Source organism: Lissotriton vulgaris, chromosome 5, assembly GCF_964263255.1.
Source record: "Lissotriton vulgaris chromosome 5, aLisVul1.2, whole genome shotgun sequence".
NCBI lineage: Eukaryota > Metazoa > Chordata > Amphibia > Caudata > Salamandridae > Lissotriton > Lissotriton vulgaris.
In genome coordinates, this window is record NC_141693.1 from 2,024,496,210 (window position 1) to 2,024,518,106 (window position 21,897).

The 21,897-nt window shown below is 42.7% G+C and overlaps 1 protein-coding gene across 2 annotated transcripts in view; it reads left to right on the top strand.

Annotated features, from left to right (window-relative positions):
- Positions 1–17,318, top strand: part of ZER1 (zyg-11 related cell cycle regulator) — a 275,316-nt gene extending 257,998 nt beyond the window's left edge. For both annotated transcript variants that reach the window (XM_086924883.1, XM_086924884.1), the window contains 2 exons: positions 8,434–8,536; positions 15,273–17,318. In XM_086924883.1, the coding sequence (XP_086781009.1) occupies positions 8,434–8,536; positions 15,273–15,330 (161 nt within the window). In that variant the 3' untranslated portion in view covers positions 15,331–17,318. The remainder of the gene's footprint in view (positions 1–8,433; positions 8,537–15,272) is intronic.
- The last annotated feature ends 4,579 nt before the right edge of the window (positions 17,319–21,897 follow it).

Here is a 21,897-nt window from a genome sequence, read left to right on the forward strand (position 1 = left end):
TTTCTTTTATTTTCTGAGATGACACTTATATAACATTTGTCTGCTTCTGTCTATTCATCATCGCAGCCCATATCTTCTATACAAGAATTACTACGGTTTAATTAATAATGAAAATGCCCCGTGTATTCTTTGTGTATTTCTCTGAGCACAAGAAAGCACGAGCGACTGAGCAAAAGTTTGAAATCTGTCCGCACTATTCCTGAGGGAACATAGTTGTCATGCTCAGTGGTTGCTAGAACTTTTCACTCCCTGTTCTGGTTTAGGGGGGGCTAACGTTGGCAACGCGAGCTAGCTGGTCCAGCGGAAAATCAAATCCTACAGAGGTGCATGAACTCAGTCTGGCACCATCGTAAGTTTGTTGTCCGCAAACATGCAGTTCCTACTGATTAGTGGAAACTATACAACGCTGACCTCTTAAGGATGCATGGTAGGGCAGATTTGATAACCTCTTAAGTGCACATGGCTGATGGATTGCATAACCTCTCAAGGACACATGGAATGACAGCCTGCATAGCTTCTCTCCTCTTAAAAACACATGGTATGACTGATTACATAACCTCTTAAATGCACATGGTCTGACGGATTGCATAACCTCTAAGCTCAAGCACACAGGTTGTGACAGTTTGCATAGTATGACAGATTACATGACAGTTTGTGACTTTATATGAGACTGCATGACAAACTACAAACTGTGTGACATCTGTGTGATAAATAGCATGTGTATCCGCTGTAACTCCGTTTGCATGACAAATGTTTGCAAGTTGTGAGTGTGGCATGGAGTAGCATGTTACTGGTCTGCTAAGCGCCTCAGCACCTTGCTATGGGTGGTAAGCACTGTATGAATAGCCATACCCAACCATCCTTCTCATTGGAATAGTAATGGCCATTGAATAAAAGAAGCCCACAGTGGGATGGGGCTGGGATGGGGCTGAGATGCTTGTGCAGTCGTCACTGAAGTGGGGTTGGTGCAGCACTGTGTCATGCGTCACCATGTAACCATAGTGACATCCCTGAATGTCGGGCACTCCATGGGTTCTCAGAAAATGAGACTCCAATTACGGTTCAAGAAAGAATTTTGGTTCAAGAAATAATTTTAATCATTCAACTTGAGTTCAAGTCATCCAAATGTTTAAGTTTTCATTAGGTTAAATGCATCCAAAGTAAATTATCCCAATGCTCCAATGCATTTCGGGCATTCCTAGCCCTTCATCGGGGAGCCTCTGTAATTAAGCCAGACATAGCAATCAGAACAAACTGAATGAAGTGGTGACATCGATTGTTAATAAGTGTAAATAATGCAAAAGTGACCTTGGTCAAACAAGTGAATCAGGCAAGAAAGTTAGTGAAATTAAAACGTGTGAGTGATGGAATAAAACGAATTGCTTCGTGTGTATAAGTGGAAAATAGTGCGGAGTGAAAAGTATAATACGATGATCAAATGACCCAAACGGGTAAAGTAACGAAAATGTACCAGAGGGTTAGACTAGCGAAGTTCACGTGTGGCAGCAAGTTTAAGAAGGAAAAATACTCCAGATTGCCCACGGAGGAAAAACGGAAACCGACATACACGTAAAAATACCATTACATTCAAGTGCACGCGTATAGCATTTAGCGATTAAAACAACCATTGTTTAGGTGACAAACAGAGTTTAGACAGAGAGTCCCGGTCTATGATAGAATCGTTTACTCACTGGTGTTCGTAAGGTCACAGGCTTCAAACGCCGAAGTCAGTGTAGAGCGGGAGGTGTTGTTAGTTAAGTAAAGATAGAAGAAGTGAAAACAGAATTATCAGAAAAGTGTAAAGGTGGACAAAGGACTACCCGTGAGGTGCAAAAACGGTGGCCATCTTGGAAGAGTTACCAAAGTGGCGATTAGAAACAAAGTGGCAATTAGAAACAATGAAATCAGTATTAAACAATAAGTGAATCATAAAAATACAGATAACAAAGGGTACAAGAATAATCGCAATTCAGGAAACAAATGCCAATCAGTTAAACAAAACATGAAAACTCCAGGCGATCATTGAGACCGACTGGTTTCATAGTCTGCATACGATAAATCCAAGCCATTTCCCTCTGAAGTAGGTGCTTGTTATTATCCATTCCTTCAATTTTACGCACTTGTTCCAAAATCAAAAACTTTAGCTGGGAAACGTTATGTCTATTCTCATTGAAATGTGTAGCTACATTGGATTTAGTGTTCTGGAGCCTGATGTTGGATTTATGCTCGTTGATACTAGTTTTTATCTTTCTTTCAGTCTTTCCTATGTAGCTTTTTCCGCAAGGACATTTGATCATATATACGACGTTGGTGGAGTCGCATGTGGCATTTACAAACAGCTTGATGGGGTTGCCTCTCATGGGATGGTTAACTGTTGTTCCTGTGATGATATTATTACAGTTCCCACAGTTTCTACATGGCCTTGTACCTTTGGAAGGTATTCTCTCCTGAGGTTTAATTGTCAAGATTTCTTTAAGGTTGGCACTGCGGGTATAAGCAAAAAGAGGTGGTTCCTTGAAAGTGGTGCCAAAATCTGGTTCAATACTCACGATAGGCCAATGTCTCAGAATTATCCGTTTGTATATAGGACTCATGTTGGAAAATTTAGAAACTAGTACCATCCTGTTGGTGGTTTTAGGGGGAGTCTTGACAAACAGTGACTCTCTAGGAGTGTCCATGGCTTTCTTCTTTGCACCCTCAATGAGAGTTGGTGGATATCCTCTGGTTAGAAATCTTTCTCCCATTTCTTGTAGTCTAATCTGAGTTTGATCAGGGTTGGAGGTGATTCTTCTGATCCTCAGCATCTGAGATGCGGGCAGATGTGTTTTCAGAGATCCTTGATGGTGGCTTGAAAAATGCAATGCATTGTTGCGGTCAGTTTTTTTGCGGAACAGATCCGTTTCAAAACCATTGATGGTGATAGTGATCCTAACATCAAGGAAAGTAATGGTTTTATTGTCAATCTCCCAAGTGAGCTGAATGCGTTCATTGGCTTGATTTAGAACAGTGAGGGCTTGTGTCAAGGATTCTTTCGTGTCTTTCCATACGATGAAAACATCGTCAATGTACCTTGCGTACATTTTGATGTTGTTGGTCCAAGTCGGGTTTTCATAGATGTGAGTCTGCTCAAAGTACTTCATATAAATGTTGGCGTAGGTGGGCGCCGCGCAATTACCCATAGAGGTCCCGGACAGCTGTAGATACCAGTCGTTGTCAAGTTGGAAGTAGCTTTGATATAAGGTAAACATGGTTAATTCCATGAGGAATTGTTGCATGTCAGGTTCAAGGTTGCTCTCTAGGATGGATTTTTCCATGGCTTCAATGCCTCCTGCATGGGGGCACCTTCCAAAGGTACAAGGCCATGTAGAAACTGTGGGAACTGTAATAATATCATCACAGGAACAACAGTTAACCATCCCATGAGAGGCAACCCCATCAAGCTGTTTGTAAATGCCACATGCGACTCCACCAACGTCGTATATATGATCAAATGTCCTTGCGGAAAAAGCTACATAGGAAAGACTGAAAGAAAGATAAAAACTCGTATCAACGAGCATAAATCCAACATCAGGCTCCAGAACACTTATTCCAATGTAGCTACACATTTCAATGAGAATAGACATAACGTTTCCCAGCTAAAGTTTTTGATTTTGGAACAAGTGCGTAAAATTGAAGGAATGGATAATAACAAGCACCTACTTCAGAGGGAAATGGCTTGGATTTATCGTATGCAGACTATGAAACCAGTCGGTCTCAATGATCGCCTGGAGTTTTCATGTTTTGTTTAACTGATTGGCATTTGTTTCCTGAATTGCGATTATTCTTGTACCCTTTGTTATCTGTATTTTTATGATTCACTTATTGTTTAATACTGATTTCATTGTTTCTAATTGCCACTTTGTTTCTAATCGCCACTTTGGTAACTCTTCCAAGATGGCCACCGTTTTTGCACCTCACGGGTAGTCCTTTGTCCACCTTTACACTTTTCTGATAATTCTGTTTTCACTTCTTCTATCTTTACTTAACTAACAACACCTCCCGCTCTACACTGACTTCGGCGTTTGAAGCCTGTGACCTTACGAACACCAGTGAGTAAACGATTCTATCATAGACCGGGACTCTCTGTCTAAACTCTGTTTGTCACCTAAACAATGGTTGTTTTAATCGCTAAACGCTATACGCGTGCACTTGAATGTAATGGTATTTTTACGTGTATGTCGGTTTCCGTTTTTCCTCCGTGGGCAATCTGGAGTATTTTTCCTTCTTAAACTTGCTGCCACACGTGAACTTCGCTAGTCTAACTCTCTGGTACATTTCCGTTACTTTACCCGTTTGGGTCATTTGATCATCGTATTATACTTTTCACTCCGCACTATTTTCCACTTATACACACGAAGCGATTCGTTTTATTCCATCACTCACACGTATTAATTTCACTAACTTTCTTGCCTGATTCACTTGTTTGACCAAGGTCACTTTTGCATTATTTACACTTATTAACAATCGATGTCACCACTTCATTCAGTTTGTTCTGATTGCTATGTCTGGCTTAATTACAGAGGCTCCCCGATGAAGGGCTAGGAATGCCCGAAATGCATTGGAGCATTGGGATAATTTACTTTGGATGCATTTAACCTAATGAAAACTTAAAAATTTGGATGACTTGAACTCAAGTTGAATGATTAAAATTCTTTCTTGAACCAAAATTCTTTCTTGAACCGTAATTGGAGTCTCATTTTCTGAGAACCCATGGAGTGCCCAACATTCAGGGATGTACCTATGGTTACATGGTGACGCATGACACAGTGTTTGAGAGACGTGCCTAGGACGGACACGTTACCTGTTGGGAGCACCCAACCCATAAAAAAGCTTAAGAACATAACGCTCTTGTAACTTTGAGAATTAGCTGTGCGCCTCCTACTTCTGAATAGTGTTGGTGCAGCACTGGCAGGCAGGAACCTTCAGCCAATCAGGAAAGAGATTTCTTAGACTGCCTCACAGCTCCCTGTTGGAAGCTGGAATCCCCGTCCTGCACCACTGTCATCAAATGCGAGACCCGGGACCCCTCACTCAACGTTAGGCCAAGGAAGGACACCGTTTGAGATAGCCCTGCTCACCCCCTTAGTAGCTTCGCACGAGCAGCCAGGCCTATCTCCAAGGCACGGGTAGACAGTCAACCCACTGGTGACATCACAAATGGACTCCAGACGAGTTTGATAGAACAAGTATAAACTATATATAAAAAGATATAGGATCAGACCACACAATACAAAAGCCAACATGTAATAAAGTGTAATATTTTTCCGGCTGGCTGGTAGGTTCCAATCCCAACCACCGTTTTCAAAACTCTATGCTGGTCGTAATGCTAGAATCACACATGTTGCAATGGACAAACAATAATGCACTGCGTAACGATACAGTCCTGTGCTGGGCAAAGGCGAAATAATACAATGCGTAACGATACACCCTGCAATGGGAGAAATAATGTAATGTGTACCGCTACAAACATGTACTGCGTAATGAAGGAATAATTCAATGCGTCACACCCCAACCACATACTTCGCAATGAAGAAATGATGCAATGCACGCCGCTACAATCGTACTTTGCAATTAAGGAATAATGCAATGCGGGCTGCTACAGTCCTGCACCTTGCAATGGAGAATTAATGCAATGCGCAGGGCTACAATTGTGTACTTCGTTATGCAGAAATAATGTCAGGTGTCTTAAGACAGTCCGGCAATTTGTTAGCAGAAATATTGGCAATGTGTATTATGACAATCAGCCTCTTTGATAACAGTTGCCCCCCACACGTATCAACGATGACATAAAAGTACAGCTTCTCACTCTGGCCCCAGTACTGCCACTCCGTTGGTCAGTACGGGCCCCGATCTGAGCCGAAGCACAGGCTCACGTCGCCAGAAGGACTGAGAGGCCAAGAGAGTGTCCCTCCAACCCGCACCCCGCCCAAGTAGTGATGCACCTGGGGGCACGACCCCACTCTCCTCCTTCAGGGAACTGGGCCTTCCGTGTAGAACTTTCTCAATGGGCTGCAGTGGCCCGGACTGGCAGCTCAGCTCCTCCGGGGCTGCCGGTCCGGGCCGGGCCGCGACTGTTAGGAAGGTCTCAGGCAGCCGCAGGGCACACGTACCCCACGCCTCAGAGATTGCGTTACTCCGGGTGCCCGTTCACCACAGCACCCTCCCGGTCTCCTTTGGCACTAAGCCACACACACAACGCTGATGGGTCGTCACGTTGACTCAGAGTGCACGTTCACCAGGCACTCCTTCCTGCGTTCTCAGTTGGCACCAAGACATACACACCACGCTGCAAAGACTCACTTTCTTCCGGGGCACACGATGATCAGCCGATCACCTCTACAGGCCCAGGTTGCACCAAAGCACGCACGCTGCTTTACTGATCACTCAGTGGAGTAAAGCACGCACGCTGCTTTACTGATCACTCAGTGGAGTAAAGCACGCATGCTGCTTTACTCCACTCTGGTGCCCCGATATCCAGGCGCTTTACACCAACGCCTTCGGGTGCACCACGACACGCTCACAGTGTCCGAGACTCCTCCTCCGGTACACTCGACGACCAGGCGCTTTTCACCAGCGCCTCCGGTGCACCACGACACACACCCTGTGTGTCCAAGACTCACTCCACTTCCGATGCACATGTTGACCAGGCGCTCCTCACCAACGCCTCCTGTTCACCACTACACACACCTTACGCGTCCGAGACTCCCTTCCCCTTCGATGCACATGCCGACCAAGCGCTCCTAACCAGCCCCTGCGGTGCACCAGGACACGCACCCTGCGCGTCTGAGTCTCACTTCATCTCCGATGCACACGCTCTCCACCAACGCCTTCAGTGCACTCACTTCTCCGTGTGTCCAAGATCACAGGGCACACCTTCCGAGGGTCTCAAGCTCCCACAACACACGCCCACTGCGTCGCTCGAAACGTCTCTGGAAACTTTTATGTTCCTGTGCATCCAAACAGGGTGCCAGCTCACCTCGGGCCCTTGGGGTTACTAGACACAGCACAAAGCACAGTCTTCTTCAAGCAGGGGGACCCAGCACACACACCACAGCCCCAACAGCCTCTTCCTTGGTTAAAACAACAAACTGCAGACCAGCCCCAGATCACGAAGCAATGGTTGGTCATTCCCAGCAGTCTCTTCAGTTGTTCCTTCCTTAGCAGAGTTTCCTCTTGACCACGAAATGATCTAAGTCTTTTCAGTCTCAATCCATTTCTATTCCAACGTTCAGGGGCCTCAGCTCTCATAGTTATACCCCTAAATGTCTTTGAAGTTCGTTGTGCTCAGGTGTCCCTGACCCCTGCCTAAATAAGTTCTGGGTGTCTCCCTCCCAGTGTCACCTTTCTCCCTTTGATACTTGGGGTCTGGATCCTTAATCACTCAGCAGGAGATGGGTCAATTGTTTTATAGCGGCAGCCCAACCCTTTTCACTTCCTGTCTTCCCCTCTCCCTACTCTCCAGATGCAGGGCAGCCTGGTGCCATCTCAACCCCTCCCTGGGTCAAGACGTCTCCCAGCTCATCTCACCTCTCAGATCCAGACGGTTAATCCACATTCAGCAGAGACACACAGAAATGCCTAAAGCACCAAACTCAGCCACTTTCTAAAGGAGTGGTTTCGGAACACACAGTGACAAAACCACTTTCATAGAAAAATATTTTATGACACTGAGTTCATACATGCTAAACGTCACCTCTCCATTTTAAACTTATAGGAAACTAGACTAACAAACACAATACCCACCCTCCCCCATTCTGTCCTATGGGCAAGATGACCTTTCAAAAGTGAAAAACGAAATGGAGTGTTTTTCACTGTCAGGTCATAGCACACACCTCAGAATATGTCCTGCTTTTACTTACACTGCACCCTGCCCAGTGGTTACCCGGAACCAACTACAGAGGTGCCCACTGTGTACGCAAAAGAGAAAGTAAGGTCTGACAATGCACTTGTGAGGACAACATGCTAACTTAGCAAACTGCGCGCAGGCCCTTCACTACAGGCCTGAGTTCCCTTTTCCACACGCTTTTGCATTACTAGCCCTGGCACACACAGTGCCCATCACTAGGGACTTTACTAGTAAGGCAAACATACCAATCATGGTCAACCAATTACCATTACACTTTACACAGGGAATACTTGTACTTTGACACTGATCAGCAGTGCCAAAGTACCCAAAGCATCTAAAAGCAAAGGGGGTAGAGGCAAAAAGTCAGGGGTAATCAGGCCAAGATTTGCCAGGTCTAACACTCACTGTCCCCAGGTTATGGGCTGTGGGCTTTCAGTCTGTGTCTGCCCATACGGAGCTCGCATACCTTCCACAATTAATATTGGTCAAGTTGGGGGGAGGTACCCTCTGGTGGGAACTCTAAAAGTAAACTCCTGTTTCTTTTTCAGCGGACAAGTACTGCCCACTGCTGATCAAAGAAGGTGGAATGCCACTTTTGAGGGAGCTGGTTGGCATGGTGACGGCTCGAGAGGAAACTAAGGAAATGGCCAGGTAGTAAACAAGATGCAGTGAAATATATGGGCTGTTTGTAGAAGTGTGGGCCATTGTCTGATGATGATGGAAGGAGAATGAAGAGGAGCAGAGGAAAACCGTGTGTGCGGAGTCTGGACCCTTGTGGTGATGCAAGGGAGGGCAAGCATGGATCAGCGCACGGGTGCAAGCGATGCATGCAAGGGCATGGAACAGGGCACTCGTACTTAGGGTGCGGGGTCATAGGTCATCAGTGACATATATTAGAGTGGAAGTGTTGAGTCCTATATCAGGACACTGGTAGGTGGGGTGCAGTGTCGTAGATCATCAGTAAGGTATGCAGGGATGGTCTTCTTTGCCAGCATAGAGGTGTTTAGACATCTGATGGTTGTAGTAAACCGGTATGCTATGGTGGTCTTCTATGTCGGCATAGAGCTCTTTAAACATCTAGTGAGTGTAGTGAATGGGTTTGCAGTGGTGATCTTCTCTGTTGGCATAGAGGTGTTTAGACATCTGGTAAGTGTAGTGAACAGGTATACTATGATGGTCTCTATGTCGGCATAAAGGTGTTTCGACATCCGGTGGGTGTACTAAACAGGTATACAGTGGTGGTCTTCCATGTCGGCATAGAGCTCTTTAAACAACTAGTGAGTGTAGTGAACGGGTGTGCAGTGGTGATCTTCTCTGTTGACATAGAGGTTTTTAGACATATAGTGGATGTAGTGAACGGGTATGCAGTGGTGATCTTCTCTGTTGACATAGAGGTATTCAGACATATAGTGGTTGTAGTGAACGGGTATGCAGTGGTGATCTTCTCTGTTGACATAGAGGTATTTAGACATATAGTAGATGTAGTGACTGGGTATGCAGTGGTGATCTTCTCTGTTGACATAGAGGTATTGAGACATATAGTGGATGTAGTGAATGGGTATGCAGTGGTGATCTTCTCTGTTGACATAGAGCTATTTAGACATATAGTGGATGTAGTGAACGGGTATGCAGTGGTGATCTCTGTTGACATAGAGGTATTGAGACATATAGTAGATGTAGTGACTGGGTATGCAGTGGTGATCTTCTCTGTTGACATAGAGGTATTCAGACATATAGTGGTTGTAGTGAACGGGTATGCAGTGGTGATCTTCTCTGTTGACATAGAGGTATTTAGACATATAGTAGATGTAGTGACTGGGTATGCAGTGGTGATCTTCTCTGTTGACATAGAGGTATTGAGACATATAGTGGATGTAGTGAATGGGTATGCAGTGGTGATCTTCTCTGTTGACATAGAGGTATTGAGACATATAGTGGATGTAGTGAATGGGTATGCAGTGGTGATCTTCTCTGTTGACATAGAGGTATTTAGACATATAGTGGATGTAGTAAACGCGTATGCAGTGATGATCTTCTCTGTTGACATAGAGGTATTGAGACATATAGTGGATGTAGTGAACGGGTATGCAGTGGTGATCTTCTCTGTTGACATAGAGATATTTAAACATATAGTGAACGGGTATGCAGTGGTGATCTTCTCTGTTGACATAGAGGTATTGAGACATATAGTAGATGTAGTGACTCGGTATGCAGTGGTGATCTTCTCTGTTGACATAGAGGTATTTAGACATATAGTGGATGTAGTGAACGGGTATGCAGTAGTGATCTTCTCTGTTGACATAGAGGTATTTAGACGTATAGTGGATGTAGTGAACGGGTATGCAGTGGTGATCTTCTCTGTTGACATAGAGGTATTGAGACATATAGTGGATGTAGTGAATGGGTATGCAGTGGTGATCTTCTCTGTTGACATAGAGGTATTGAGACATATAGTGGATGTAGTGAATGGGTATGCAGTGGTGATCTTCTCTGTTGACATAGAGGTATTTAGACATATAGTGGATGTAGTAAACGCGTATGCAGTGATGATCTTCTCTGTTGACATAGAGGTATTTAAACATATAGTGAACGGGTATGCAGTGGTGATCTTCTCTGTTGACATAGAGGTATTGAGACATATAGTAGATGTAGTGACTCGGTATGCAGTCGTGATCTTCTCTGTTGACATAGAGGTATTTAGACATATAGTGGATGTAGTGAACAGGTATGCAGTAGTGATCTTCTCTGTTGACATAGAGGTATTTAGACATATAGTAGATTTAGTGACTGGGCATGCAGTGGTGATCTTCTCTGTTGACATAGAGGTATTTAGACATATAATGGATGTAGTGAATGGGTATGCAGTGGTGATCTTCTCTGCTGTCATAGAGGTATTTAGACATATAGTGGATGTAGTGAACCGGTATGCAGTGGTGATCTTCTCTGTTGACATAGCGGTATTTAGACATATAGTAGATGTAGTGAGTGGGTATGCAGTGGTGATCTTCTCTGTTGACATAGAGGTATTTAGACATATAGTGGATGTAGTGAACGGGTATGCAGTGGGGATCTTCTCTGTTGACATAGAGGTTTTAGACATATAGTAGATTTAGTGACTGGGCATGCAGTGGTGATCTTCTCTGCTGTCATAGAGGTATTTAAACATATAGTGGATGTAGTGAACCGGTATGCAGTGGTGATCTTCTCTGTTGACATAGCGGTATTTAGACATATAGTAGATGTAGTGAGTGGGTATGCAGTGGTGATCTTCTCTGTTGACATAGAGGTATTGAGACATATAGTAGATGTAGTGACTGGGTATGCAGTGGTGATCTTCTCTGTTGACATAGAGGTATTGAGACATATAGTGGATGTAGTGAATGGGTATGCAGTGGTGATCTTCTCTGTTGACATAGAGGTATTTAGACATATAGTGGATGTAGTAAACGCGTATGCAGTGATGATCTTCTCTGTTGACATAGAGGTATTTAAACATATAGTGAACGGGTATGCAGTGGTGATCTTCTCTGTTGACATAGAGGTATTGAGACATATAGTAGATGTAGTGACTCGGTATGCAGTGGTGATCTTCTCTGTTGACATAGAGGTATTTAGACATATAGTGGATGTAGTGAACGGGTATGCAGTAGTGATCTTCTCTGTTGACATAGAGGTATTTAGACATATAGTAGATTTAGTGACTGGGCATGCAGTGGTGATCTTCTCTGTTGACATAGAGGTATTTAGACATATAGTGGATGTAGTGAATGGGTATGCAGTGGTGATCTTCTCTGCTGTCATAGAGGTATTTAGACATATAGTGGATGTAGTGAACCGGTATGCAGTGGTGATCTTCTCTGTTGACATAGCGGTATTTAGACATATAGTAGATGTAGTGAGTGGGTATGCAGTGGTGATCTTCTCTGTTGACATAGAGGTATTTAGACATATAGTGGATGTAGTGAACGGGTATGCAGTGGGGATCTTCTCTGTTGACATAGAGGTTTTGGACATATAGTAGATTTAGTGACTGAGCATGCAGTGGTGATCTTCTCTGCTGTCATAGAGGTATTTAGACATATAGTGGATGTAGTGAACCGGTATGCAGTGGTGATCTTCTCTGTTGACATAGCGGTATTTAGACATATAGTAGATGTAGTGAGTGGGTATGCAGTGGTGATCTTCTCTGTTGACATAGAGGTATTTAGACATATAGTGGATGTAGTGAACGGGTATGCAGTGGTGATCTTCTCTGTTGACATAGAGGTTTTAGACATATAGCCTATGTAGTGAACGGGTATGCAGGGGTGATCTTCTCTTTTGACATAGAGATATTTAGACCTATAGTGGATGTAGTGAACGGGTATGCAGGGGTGATCTTCTCTGTTGACATAGAGGTATTTAGACATATAGTGGATGTAGTGAACGAGTATGCAGTGGTGATTTCTGTTGACATAAAGGTATTTAGACATATAGTGGATGTAGTGAACGGGTATGCAGGGGTGATCTTCTCTGTTGACATAGAGGTATTTAGACATATAGTGGATGTAGTGAACGAGTATGCAGTGGTTATTTCTGTTGACATAGAGGTATTTAGACATATAGTGGATGTAGTGAACGAGTATGCAGTGGTGATTTCTGTTGACATAAAGGTATTTAGACCTATAGTGGATGTAGTGAACGGGTATGCAGGGGTGATCTTCTCTGTTGACATAGAGGTATTTAGACATATAGTGGATGTAGTGAACGGGTATGCAGTGGTTCTCTTCTCTGTTGACATAGAGGTATTTAGACATATAGTGGATGTAGTGAACGAGTATGCAGTGGTGATTTCTGTTGACATAAAGGTATTTAGACCTATAGTGGATGTAGTGAACGGGTATGCAGGGGTGATCTTCTCTGTTGACATAGAGGTATTTAGACATATAGTGGATGTAGTGAACGGGTATGCAGTGGTTCTCTTCTCTGTTGACATAGAGGTATTTAGACATATAGTGGATGTAGTGAACGAGTATGCAGTAGTGATTTCTGTTGACATAAAGGTATTTAGACCTATAGTGGATGTAGTGAACGGGTATGCAGGGGTGATCTTCTCTGTTGACATAGAGGTATTTAGACATATAGTGGATGTAGTGAACGGGTATGCAGGGGTGATCTTCTCTGTTGACATAGAGGTATTTAGACATATAGTGGATGTAGTGAACGAGTATGCAGTGGTGATTTCTGTTGACATAAAGGTATTTAGACCTATAGTGGATGTAGTGAACGGGTATGCAGGGGTGATCTTCTCTGTTGACATAGAGGTATTTAGACATATAGTGGATGTAGTGAACGGGTATGCAGTGGTGATCTTCTCTGTTGACATAGAGGTATTGAGACATATAGTGGATGTAGTGAACGGGTATGCAGTGGTGATCTTCTCTGTTGACATAGAGGTATTTAGACATATAGTGGATGTAGTGAACGGGTATGCAGTGGTGATCTTCTCTGTTGACATAGAGGTATTGAGACATATAGTGGATGTAGTGAACGGGTATGCAGTGGTGATCTTCTCTGTTGACATAGAGGTATTGAGACATATAGTGGATGTAGTGAACGAGTATGCAGTGGTGATTTCTGTTGACATAAAGGTATTTAGACCTATAGTGGATGTAGTGAACGGGTATGCAGGGGTGATCTTCTCTGTTGACATAGAGGTATTGAGACATATAGTGGATGTAGTGAACGGGTATGCAGTGGTGATCTTCTCTGTTGACATAGAGGTATTGAGACATATAGTGGATGTAGTGAACGGGTATGCAGGGGTGATCTTCTCTGTTGACATAGAGGTATTTAGACATATAGTGGATGTAGTGAACGAGTATGCAGTGGTGATCTTCTCTGTTGACATAGAGGTATTGAGACATATAGTGGATGTAGTGAACGGGTATGCAGGGGTGATCTTCTCTGTTGACATAAAGGTATTTAGACCTATAGTGGATGTAGTGAACGGGTATGCAGGGGTGATCTTCTCTGTTGACATAGAGGTATTTAGACATATAGTGGATGTAGTGAACGGGTATGCAGTGGTGATCTTCTCTGTTGACATAGAGGTATTGAGACATATAGTGGATGTAGTGAACGGGTATGCAGGGGTGATCTTCTCTGTTGACATAAAGGTATTTAGACCTATAGTGGATGTAGTGAACGGGTATGCAGGGGTGATCTTCTCTGTTGACATAGAGGTATTTAGACATATAGTGGATGTAGTGAACGGGTATGCAGTGGTGATCTTCTCTGTTGACATAGAGGTGTTTAGACATTTAGTGGGTGTAGTGAAAGGGTTTGCAGTGTGAAAAAACAAATAAAGTCAAATTTTGATGATTGATGTTATGCAGTGGTGGTGCTCTATGTCAGTATTGAGATGTTTAGATATCTAGGGCCCGATGTAGGTAAATCCCATTTACCGATTTTGAAATACCGAATCTTACCGATTCGGTATTTCAAAATCGGTAAATGGGATGTAGGTCCCAACATCTGGATTCTTTACCGAATCCTTAAAATTCGGTATTTACCGATTCGCTAAATACCGAATCGGTATTTGCTATCGAATCCTATGGGCCTTGAAGCCCATAGGATTCAATATCAAATACCGATTCGGTATTTACCGAATCGGTAAATACCGAATTTTGCAAGGATGCAGGGGGTGTCACTTTGACACCCTCTGGCACCCCTGTTTTAGGCTTGTGTGCCATGTGGCACACATACATGCCCTTAGGGCATGTATGTGCGCCACATGGCACAGGTGTACATGCACAGATGTGCATGTACACCTGAATCGGTATTTTACCATGCAATTGTATTGCATGGTAAAATACCGATTTTCAAAGCCCTGTGTCAATGTTAAAATTGGCACCTACATACCAAACATGCATTTTCGGTAATTTTACCGACCGGTATATTTACCGATTCGGTAAAATATACAGAATCGGTAATTTTAACGATTCTGTAATTTTACCGAATCGGTAAAATTACCGATTCGGTAAAATTACCGAAAATGCATGTTTTTTACCCCCTACATCTCCATGGCCGTTACCGGCCGGTAAATGGCCAAAATCTCCCACCTACATCTGGCCCTAAGTGGATGGAGTGAGCGGGTGTGCAGTGATAATGTTCTGTGCCCACACAGGGGTGTTTTGACAACTAGTGGGTGTAGCGAACAGGCATATGAAGTTGTTTTTCCATGGCAGTATTGTTGTGCTTTGTCCTTTAGTGGGTGTTAGGCATGGCCCAGGTCTTGAGTCTTCCTGTGAGATACATGTGTGTGTTTAACCTTTAGGTTCTTTGCCGTGCACTTTGTTGCTTCCCGTTTGGCCTTATATCAGTCTTTGTTGTCCATCTCTTATAGGAAAGTTCTAGAGCACTGTGGTAACTTCAAAGACGAGACGATGGAGACGTCCAGGTAGAGATGCTCCATAATTCCACACACTGGAGCCCCTGCGGAATGAAGATCTACACAGAACCTTTCAGAACAGCATCTTCTCTGAGGAGCCTGTTCATAGATATGAGGAAATCATTTTTGCACCAGACAAACTTATCTGATGTTTCAAGTCACACGTCAGAATCCAAGTTGTTTGCCTGTGATTTCTTAGAAACAAAAGAGAAATGAAAAACAAAAACACAGCAGAGCTTCCACAGTTCCTCTTTGGACTCTCTAAGAGTGCGCGCAGAAACCTCTTGAATGACCTGTGTTGGATGGTCGAGCTGGGTCCTTGGTGGTGTGAACTTGCTCCACTCTTGCATGGGGCTCAGTAGTATTCAATGGTGTTGACAGTGTCAGAGGAGCTCTTCCGGTGACGTCACAGAGGGATACTTTTGCCAGCTGTTTCCTCTGAATGAACTCACATGTGTTGGGATGTGTACCCAGTGTGTTACTGATGCAGGCAGCCGGTGGTGGGCCGGAGACAACACCGGCGCGGTGTCCGGCTGTCCTAGGGTTCTTTCGCCTTTCCTGGTGTATGTTGCGGTGTGTACATTTCTTCTTCCTCCTGTCCGTTCACTCCTATTGCTCTGGGATGACCTGCTTATCCATGGGTCTTCTGGAAGATAGACCCTAAGGTCACTTCCAACCTGGATTTTTGTTGATTCAGTTTTACTGTCTCTGATCTGTCCTTTGATTAACATGCACATTGCAAACTGAGAAATAAATGCATGCATGCAGGTTCACATAGACGCACACACAGGATACATGCATGCACATAGGAACACTGCACATACACCCAAAGGCATATGCATACACGGGCACACACACAGAAGCGTGAGGACACCTACATTTGAACAGACATACAGACAGATGTGCACACTATTGCTGACACACACACACACACAAGCATGCACTTACATGTGGACACAGACGCATAGCAAGACGTGCACACAGGCACATACACGTACAAACAGAAAATATTTGAATGTATGTATATATTTTTGTGTTATTTCTTCCTTTTGCTCCATTCTCTTGTGGTGTCATTTCCTGTTCTTGGTTTTATATAGAATGTTTGAACGCTGCCACATATTGGCTCACAACAGCAGTAAAAACTTTGTGTCATAATATTGTGCAATATTTTTACTATTAATGTGTGGTCCCAGTAAGCCTAGGCAAGGTGGAAGAGAGGCAGTTTGATATTTATCCTGTCGAAGACACAAGCGAGAGCATGGGCAGGCAAGCGTGGTGCTGCTCTAGAACCTCATTCCTGATGAGGACTAGCCAAGGGAGGAGGAGGCAAGGAGGCATTAAATAAAAAAGGATACAGAGGTGCGTGTGAAGGAGGATGGCAGTGTGGCCCCCATAACCCACCGCGATCATCCTAAGGAAGCGTTAAGAAAATGACCACCCTTCCCCCCTCCAAGAAACAAAGAGTAACAAACAAAAAGAAATGTAGATTACAATAGTATTTTCCCATCGAAATGTGCACTTGCCATGGCAATCCAATGCGCTCCCTTTCGGGGGCGGTGGTGGATGTCCCTTCAGGTTTGTTGATCTGTAGGGTCTTCTCTTGCTCATGCTCTCTGAAGGATTCCAGAGGGAGCCCAGTCCATGTCTCTGCCTTTTTGTTGACTGTACATCTTCACCAAACCTTCCTTGTTACCCCTGAACTGTGGCCACAAGGTCACCAAGGGGGAAAGGATTCGCGAATCGCACGGGGCTTGAGACATAGGTTCCTTACCTTCTCCTTATACACACAATCACTTTCATTTCTTTTCTGCACTATATTCGTAGGGTTGGTTATAATTTCTGGAACTGTTGTGGGCAGCAGCTGCTGAGCCTAGGCTGTGACGTGGTTGAGATGCATAGGATGCTTGCAACGCACAGGTGGGAGCGGACTCTCCAGAACCTGTGCAGTTTATGTTAATGATTATGTATGGTTGTCTTTTAAATAAAGCCCAGTAAAATATTCTGTTTTGCGCTGGTATAAAAGTGATTTTTCCAGAGTCCCTCCTTTCATGGAGTCCGATGTTGGAATACATGCCTCCTCCGAACACTGCAGTACGAACCAATGGGAGACCGGTCATCGCATCCGCGGTGAAATCCCCCCCTAACCCCCCCCATGCCAAGCACAGTGGGTTGTATGTAAAGAATGTAAGAGAACAGTATGCTCCAAGAGCTCCATGCCCGCAGTTGGGGGTTTCTAACACCACGGTGAACTATAGAACTTAAAAACAAAATAGGTTATATATCCAGTTAAAGATTGTCTCAGTATTGGATCTTTCATGGATTCACAGCCTGGAAGTATTCCTCGTGGTCAACCTGGAATTCATCTCTGGCCAGTCTACACATGTACTTAATTAACATTTGTTTTATTTATTCTCACAAAAGCTCCACAAAAAATGTTATTGCTCATAAATTATTACATACCAATTATAGATAATATCGCTAATAAATATTCAACGTATCAAACGAATGATAATGACATTGCATTACTTGTTACTAAACCTGAGTTTTAACATTAATTTTCAAAAGAATTCAAGAAATGGACAAGCAAACAATACATGCATAATATCTTGAACAGAGAAATGACAGTGTACAACTTTTATCTCTCAACCTAGATTCAATATATTCTAGTTATTCTAGCCATTTAAAAGTCCTCGGTATGTGGATAGAATATCAGATTAGAACTATTGAGGTTCAGAAATATCGGGGAAAATATTGTGATACAAAAATAAAGTAATGTAGGAATATCGTTGTCAAGAATATCAATTTTCCAGGTAAGTAATATCGTTTTCAATAGAAGATAGATATAAAAATATGCTTTTACAGTAGTAAAATAAAAAACCAAAATTTAATATAACGTAAAATATATATATATATTTTTTTTTAATAAAAACTTTTATTGTGAACATTAAGATCTGCTTGTACAAGTAATCATCTGCAAACACTTCATTACATTACAGCTATTCCATTACATTTCACCACTTTCGACTTCACAATTCCTCTTCTCATTCTTACATGTCATCTTCTGAGTCACTTTCTTCCTCGGGGGGGGGGGTACATATATCTCCTCAATACGTATTCCACTTTCCCCATACTCTACCCCATTTTTTGGGACATTTCCTATTCACTAACGTGGCCTTCTCCACCACCATTACCATATCCATATCCTTGGCCCATTGCACCACAGATGGTATGTTTTCAGCCCCCCATTTTTGCGCAACGTTTCTCTTGGCTAGTATCATGCCTGTCGTAGCCCATTGTTGTTCGGCATGTGTAAGATCCGTAGGTCCCCATATATTTAAAAGACAACACTTGGGCTCTAGCGGGACTTGTTTCTCCGTTACCTCTGCAATGGTCCATACCACTGCTTCCCAGTACGGTCCCAGTTTCGTACAGTCCCACAGCGTGTGATAGAAGGTGCCTTCCTCCCCACACCGTTGCAGGCAATTTGGGTCAGTGGACCTCCCCATCTTGTGTAGAACCACCCTAGTATAATAGGACCTATGTAGTATTTTGAACTGTACCAGCCGTAATTTAGAGGGGATCGCCACCTCCTTAGGTGACGCTACCGCATCTCGCCAATCAGAGTCATCCATTTCTACCACCTCTATCTGCCATGCTTCCCTGAGACGGTCAAGTGGGTCCGCCCAGTTATTTCTTATTTTTTTGTATGTCAGTGACGTTGCTCGTTTGAATAAGTGGTCTGTGAGCAATCGGTCTTCTAAGAGTGACGACTCCGGGAGACTCTCGGCTGGGGGAAGGACCGCCTCTATGACATGTTTGATTTGCATGTATCTAGTAAAATACATGTTCAATAATAGTGTTATATTCTATATATGTATATATAAACATTTAAACATATATTTATGTGTGTTTGTTTTTGTATTTTTTTGTATTTATATGTAGTATTAAATGCATTTAATTTACATTATAGTAATTTTATATATGGGAAAATTAAGATTTACTTTTTGAAAAATATATATATATGTTTTTTTAGTGAACAAATATAGATATATATTTATATATATTCACTTAAAAAAACAAAGGTTACAGAGACGTTCTGGTTAGGAAATAGAATAAAAAAACAACCTTAGATATTTACTGGAAAAAACAAAGGTTACAGGGACGTTATAGTTAGGCTCAGATTTCACTCGTACAAAACCATTGAAATTCAGCAGTGATTGTTACATAAGCTAACTATTACTAGGGCTCCCAGTTTTATTATATCTATGTTCTTTAACATTGCCGTCTGTATTTGTCTATATTTATATTTTTGTGAAACGAGGGACTTTTGTACAGCCCCTAAGCCAAATGCACAGCTATGTGCCGCTATTTTAGCGTGCACTCAAGATTCATTTTTTATCAGTCTTTCAATTAATAAACCATTTTTATCCAATATTTAAGTTCCTGTATAAGAAGCATTTTAGTTCTTTGTTAGTTTTCATTTCACCAATCGGGTTCAGGTACCAATTTTCAAATTTCTAACATTCAAACTGAGCCAATCCAGGCTTCTTTGCAAGAATGCGACGAATGCAAGAAGTCCTTCACAGGTAGACGTTTATTGTGCAGATAAAAAACCCAATGCATTTCGGGCCTCCATGTGCCCTTCTTCGGGGGTCACTGCAATTTAATCACAATACAAAACACATTATTTAGTATCTAAAAAAATGCCACCTTTCAACATCATTCCCTCATTGATGTGAATCACAGTATTCTTTACGTTATTCTCTAATGCTCTATATACATGTGTCAACCATCATATACTACAGTCATCTAGCGCCTAATGTTTTACATACTCATTGTACAACCACGTGTTCAACATCGTTCCTTCTCTTATGTAGTACCAGTAGTTAACCCTCCCATCCAGCGTGAGCGTATTCTGTTCTATCTGCCCTCTGTATTCAGAATTATTCACTTTGAAATCCAACCTGCCGCGCTGCTTAATGCTAAAGGTTACACCAATTCAGACTGCACTGTGCTTGCCGTTAGCGTTATTCCTATGGACTCAAGCCATGCCTTCCCTGTTTAAGTTGTTTGTAAACCCCTAGACAAACATATCATTCTTCTACCGTTACGCTTACCTATTGCAACGATCTTACAGCGTCTAGCGTCCTCATCCTGACTTTGCAGATTTGTGTAACGGTTCGTTTACCACCCACGTGTTATTTAAAGACCCTCCTCCCTGGTAATCTACCTCCTGATTCGCCTGTAACCCAAGCGCTTCTCAATACGTCGTGACTATAATCTCTAGGTGAACCACATATCCCATTATGCATCATTCACAAGGTTGACATCGCTCATAAGCGTACAATATTCAAAATTCATTATTATGGGTCTATTCTGATTTAAAACCATGATAAATAAATGTGTGTTATTTTCCCCGTCATGCGAAGGACTTCGATGTTTGCTCCGATGGTGTGAATCGTAAACACTCTTCTTTCAGTTCTCATTTTTTCTCCTTTGATGCGGGTGCAATCCCTGGGTAGGGCTAAAGTTACAAAAAAAATTTGAAAGTGGAGGGATGCACACCATTCTTAACCAACATATCTTTGTTCAAAGATATGTTGGTTAAGAATGGTGTGCATCCCTCCACTTTCAAAAAATATATTTATATTTTTGCCATCTTATGGGTATTCATCCATATTTATTTTGTGCTTTGCGAATAAATGGAGACATAAAATGGTATATTTTCACATTTATTTAACTGATAAACATGCACCCATACTTTGCTGCCTGTCACTTTTTAGGGAATTAAACAGCCATATATAGCAAAACACTACAACCACTGGTAGTTATCAGCATTACACTATCAATACATGTTAACACGAGCCTGTATTTAGAGAAATCTCAACCTGTTGTTTTAACCTCACTTGCTGTCAATCTGCTCATCTGTTGTCCTGGAAATCACAAAAAACAGCATGGAGAGTCGCAGACGAGTAGGTCAAAGTACCATATTTTTCCGCTTTTAAAAATTAATACAGACAGGAAACAGATTGTTTTCTGTTTGTATTTGTCTGTAAAAACTGAAAACTGGGAGCCATAACTATAACTTACGCCCCGCAACGCACTGCTTATGACCTCACATATTACATCACTCATGTCATGGTCAGTGACATCACTGATGACATGATTGATGATATCATCCAGTGAGTGGGTTTCATAAAAGCTTCTGAGAGTTAAAAATATATGCTAAGCTATTGCAAAAGTTAAATTCCTTTTCATTTGTACTACTAAAGAGTGATACTGTTTCTAATATGTCATTTGAGTGGCACCGCGACTGACTGTATCAGTGTAGGAGTGAGTGTCTGAGTGGCTGTATGGGTGTGTGAGTGGCTGTATGAGTAGCTGTATGGGTGGCTGTGTGAGTAGCTGCATGGGTGGAGGAATGTGTTTGTGAGTGGCTGTGTAAATGGCTCCATGGGTGAGTGACTGGGTTTGTAAGCGGATGTTTGGGTAAGTGAGTGGCTGTTTGACTGAGTGTATGGGTAAGGAAGTATTTGTGTGAGCAGCTATATAGATGAGTGAGTAGGCATGTGAGTGATTG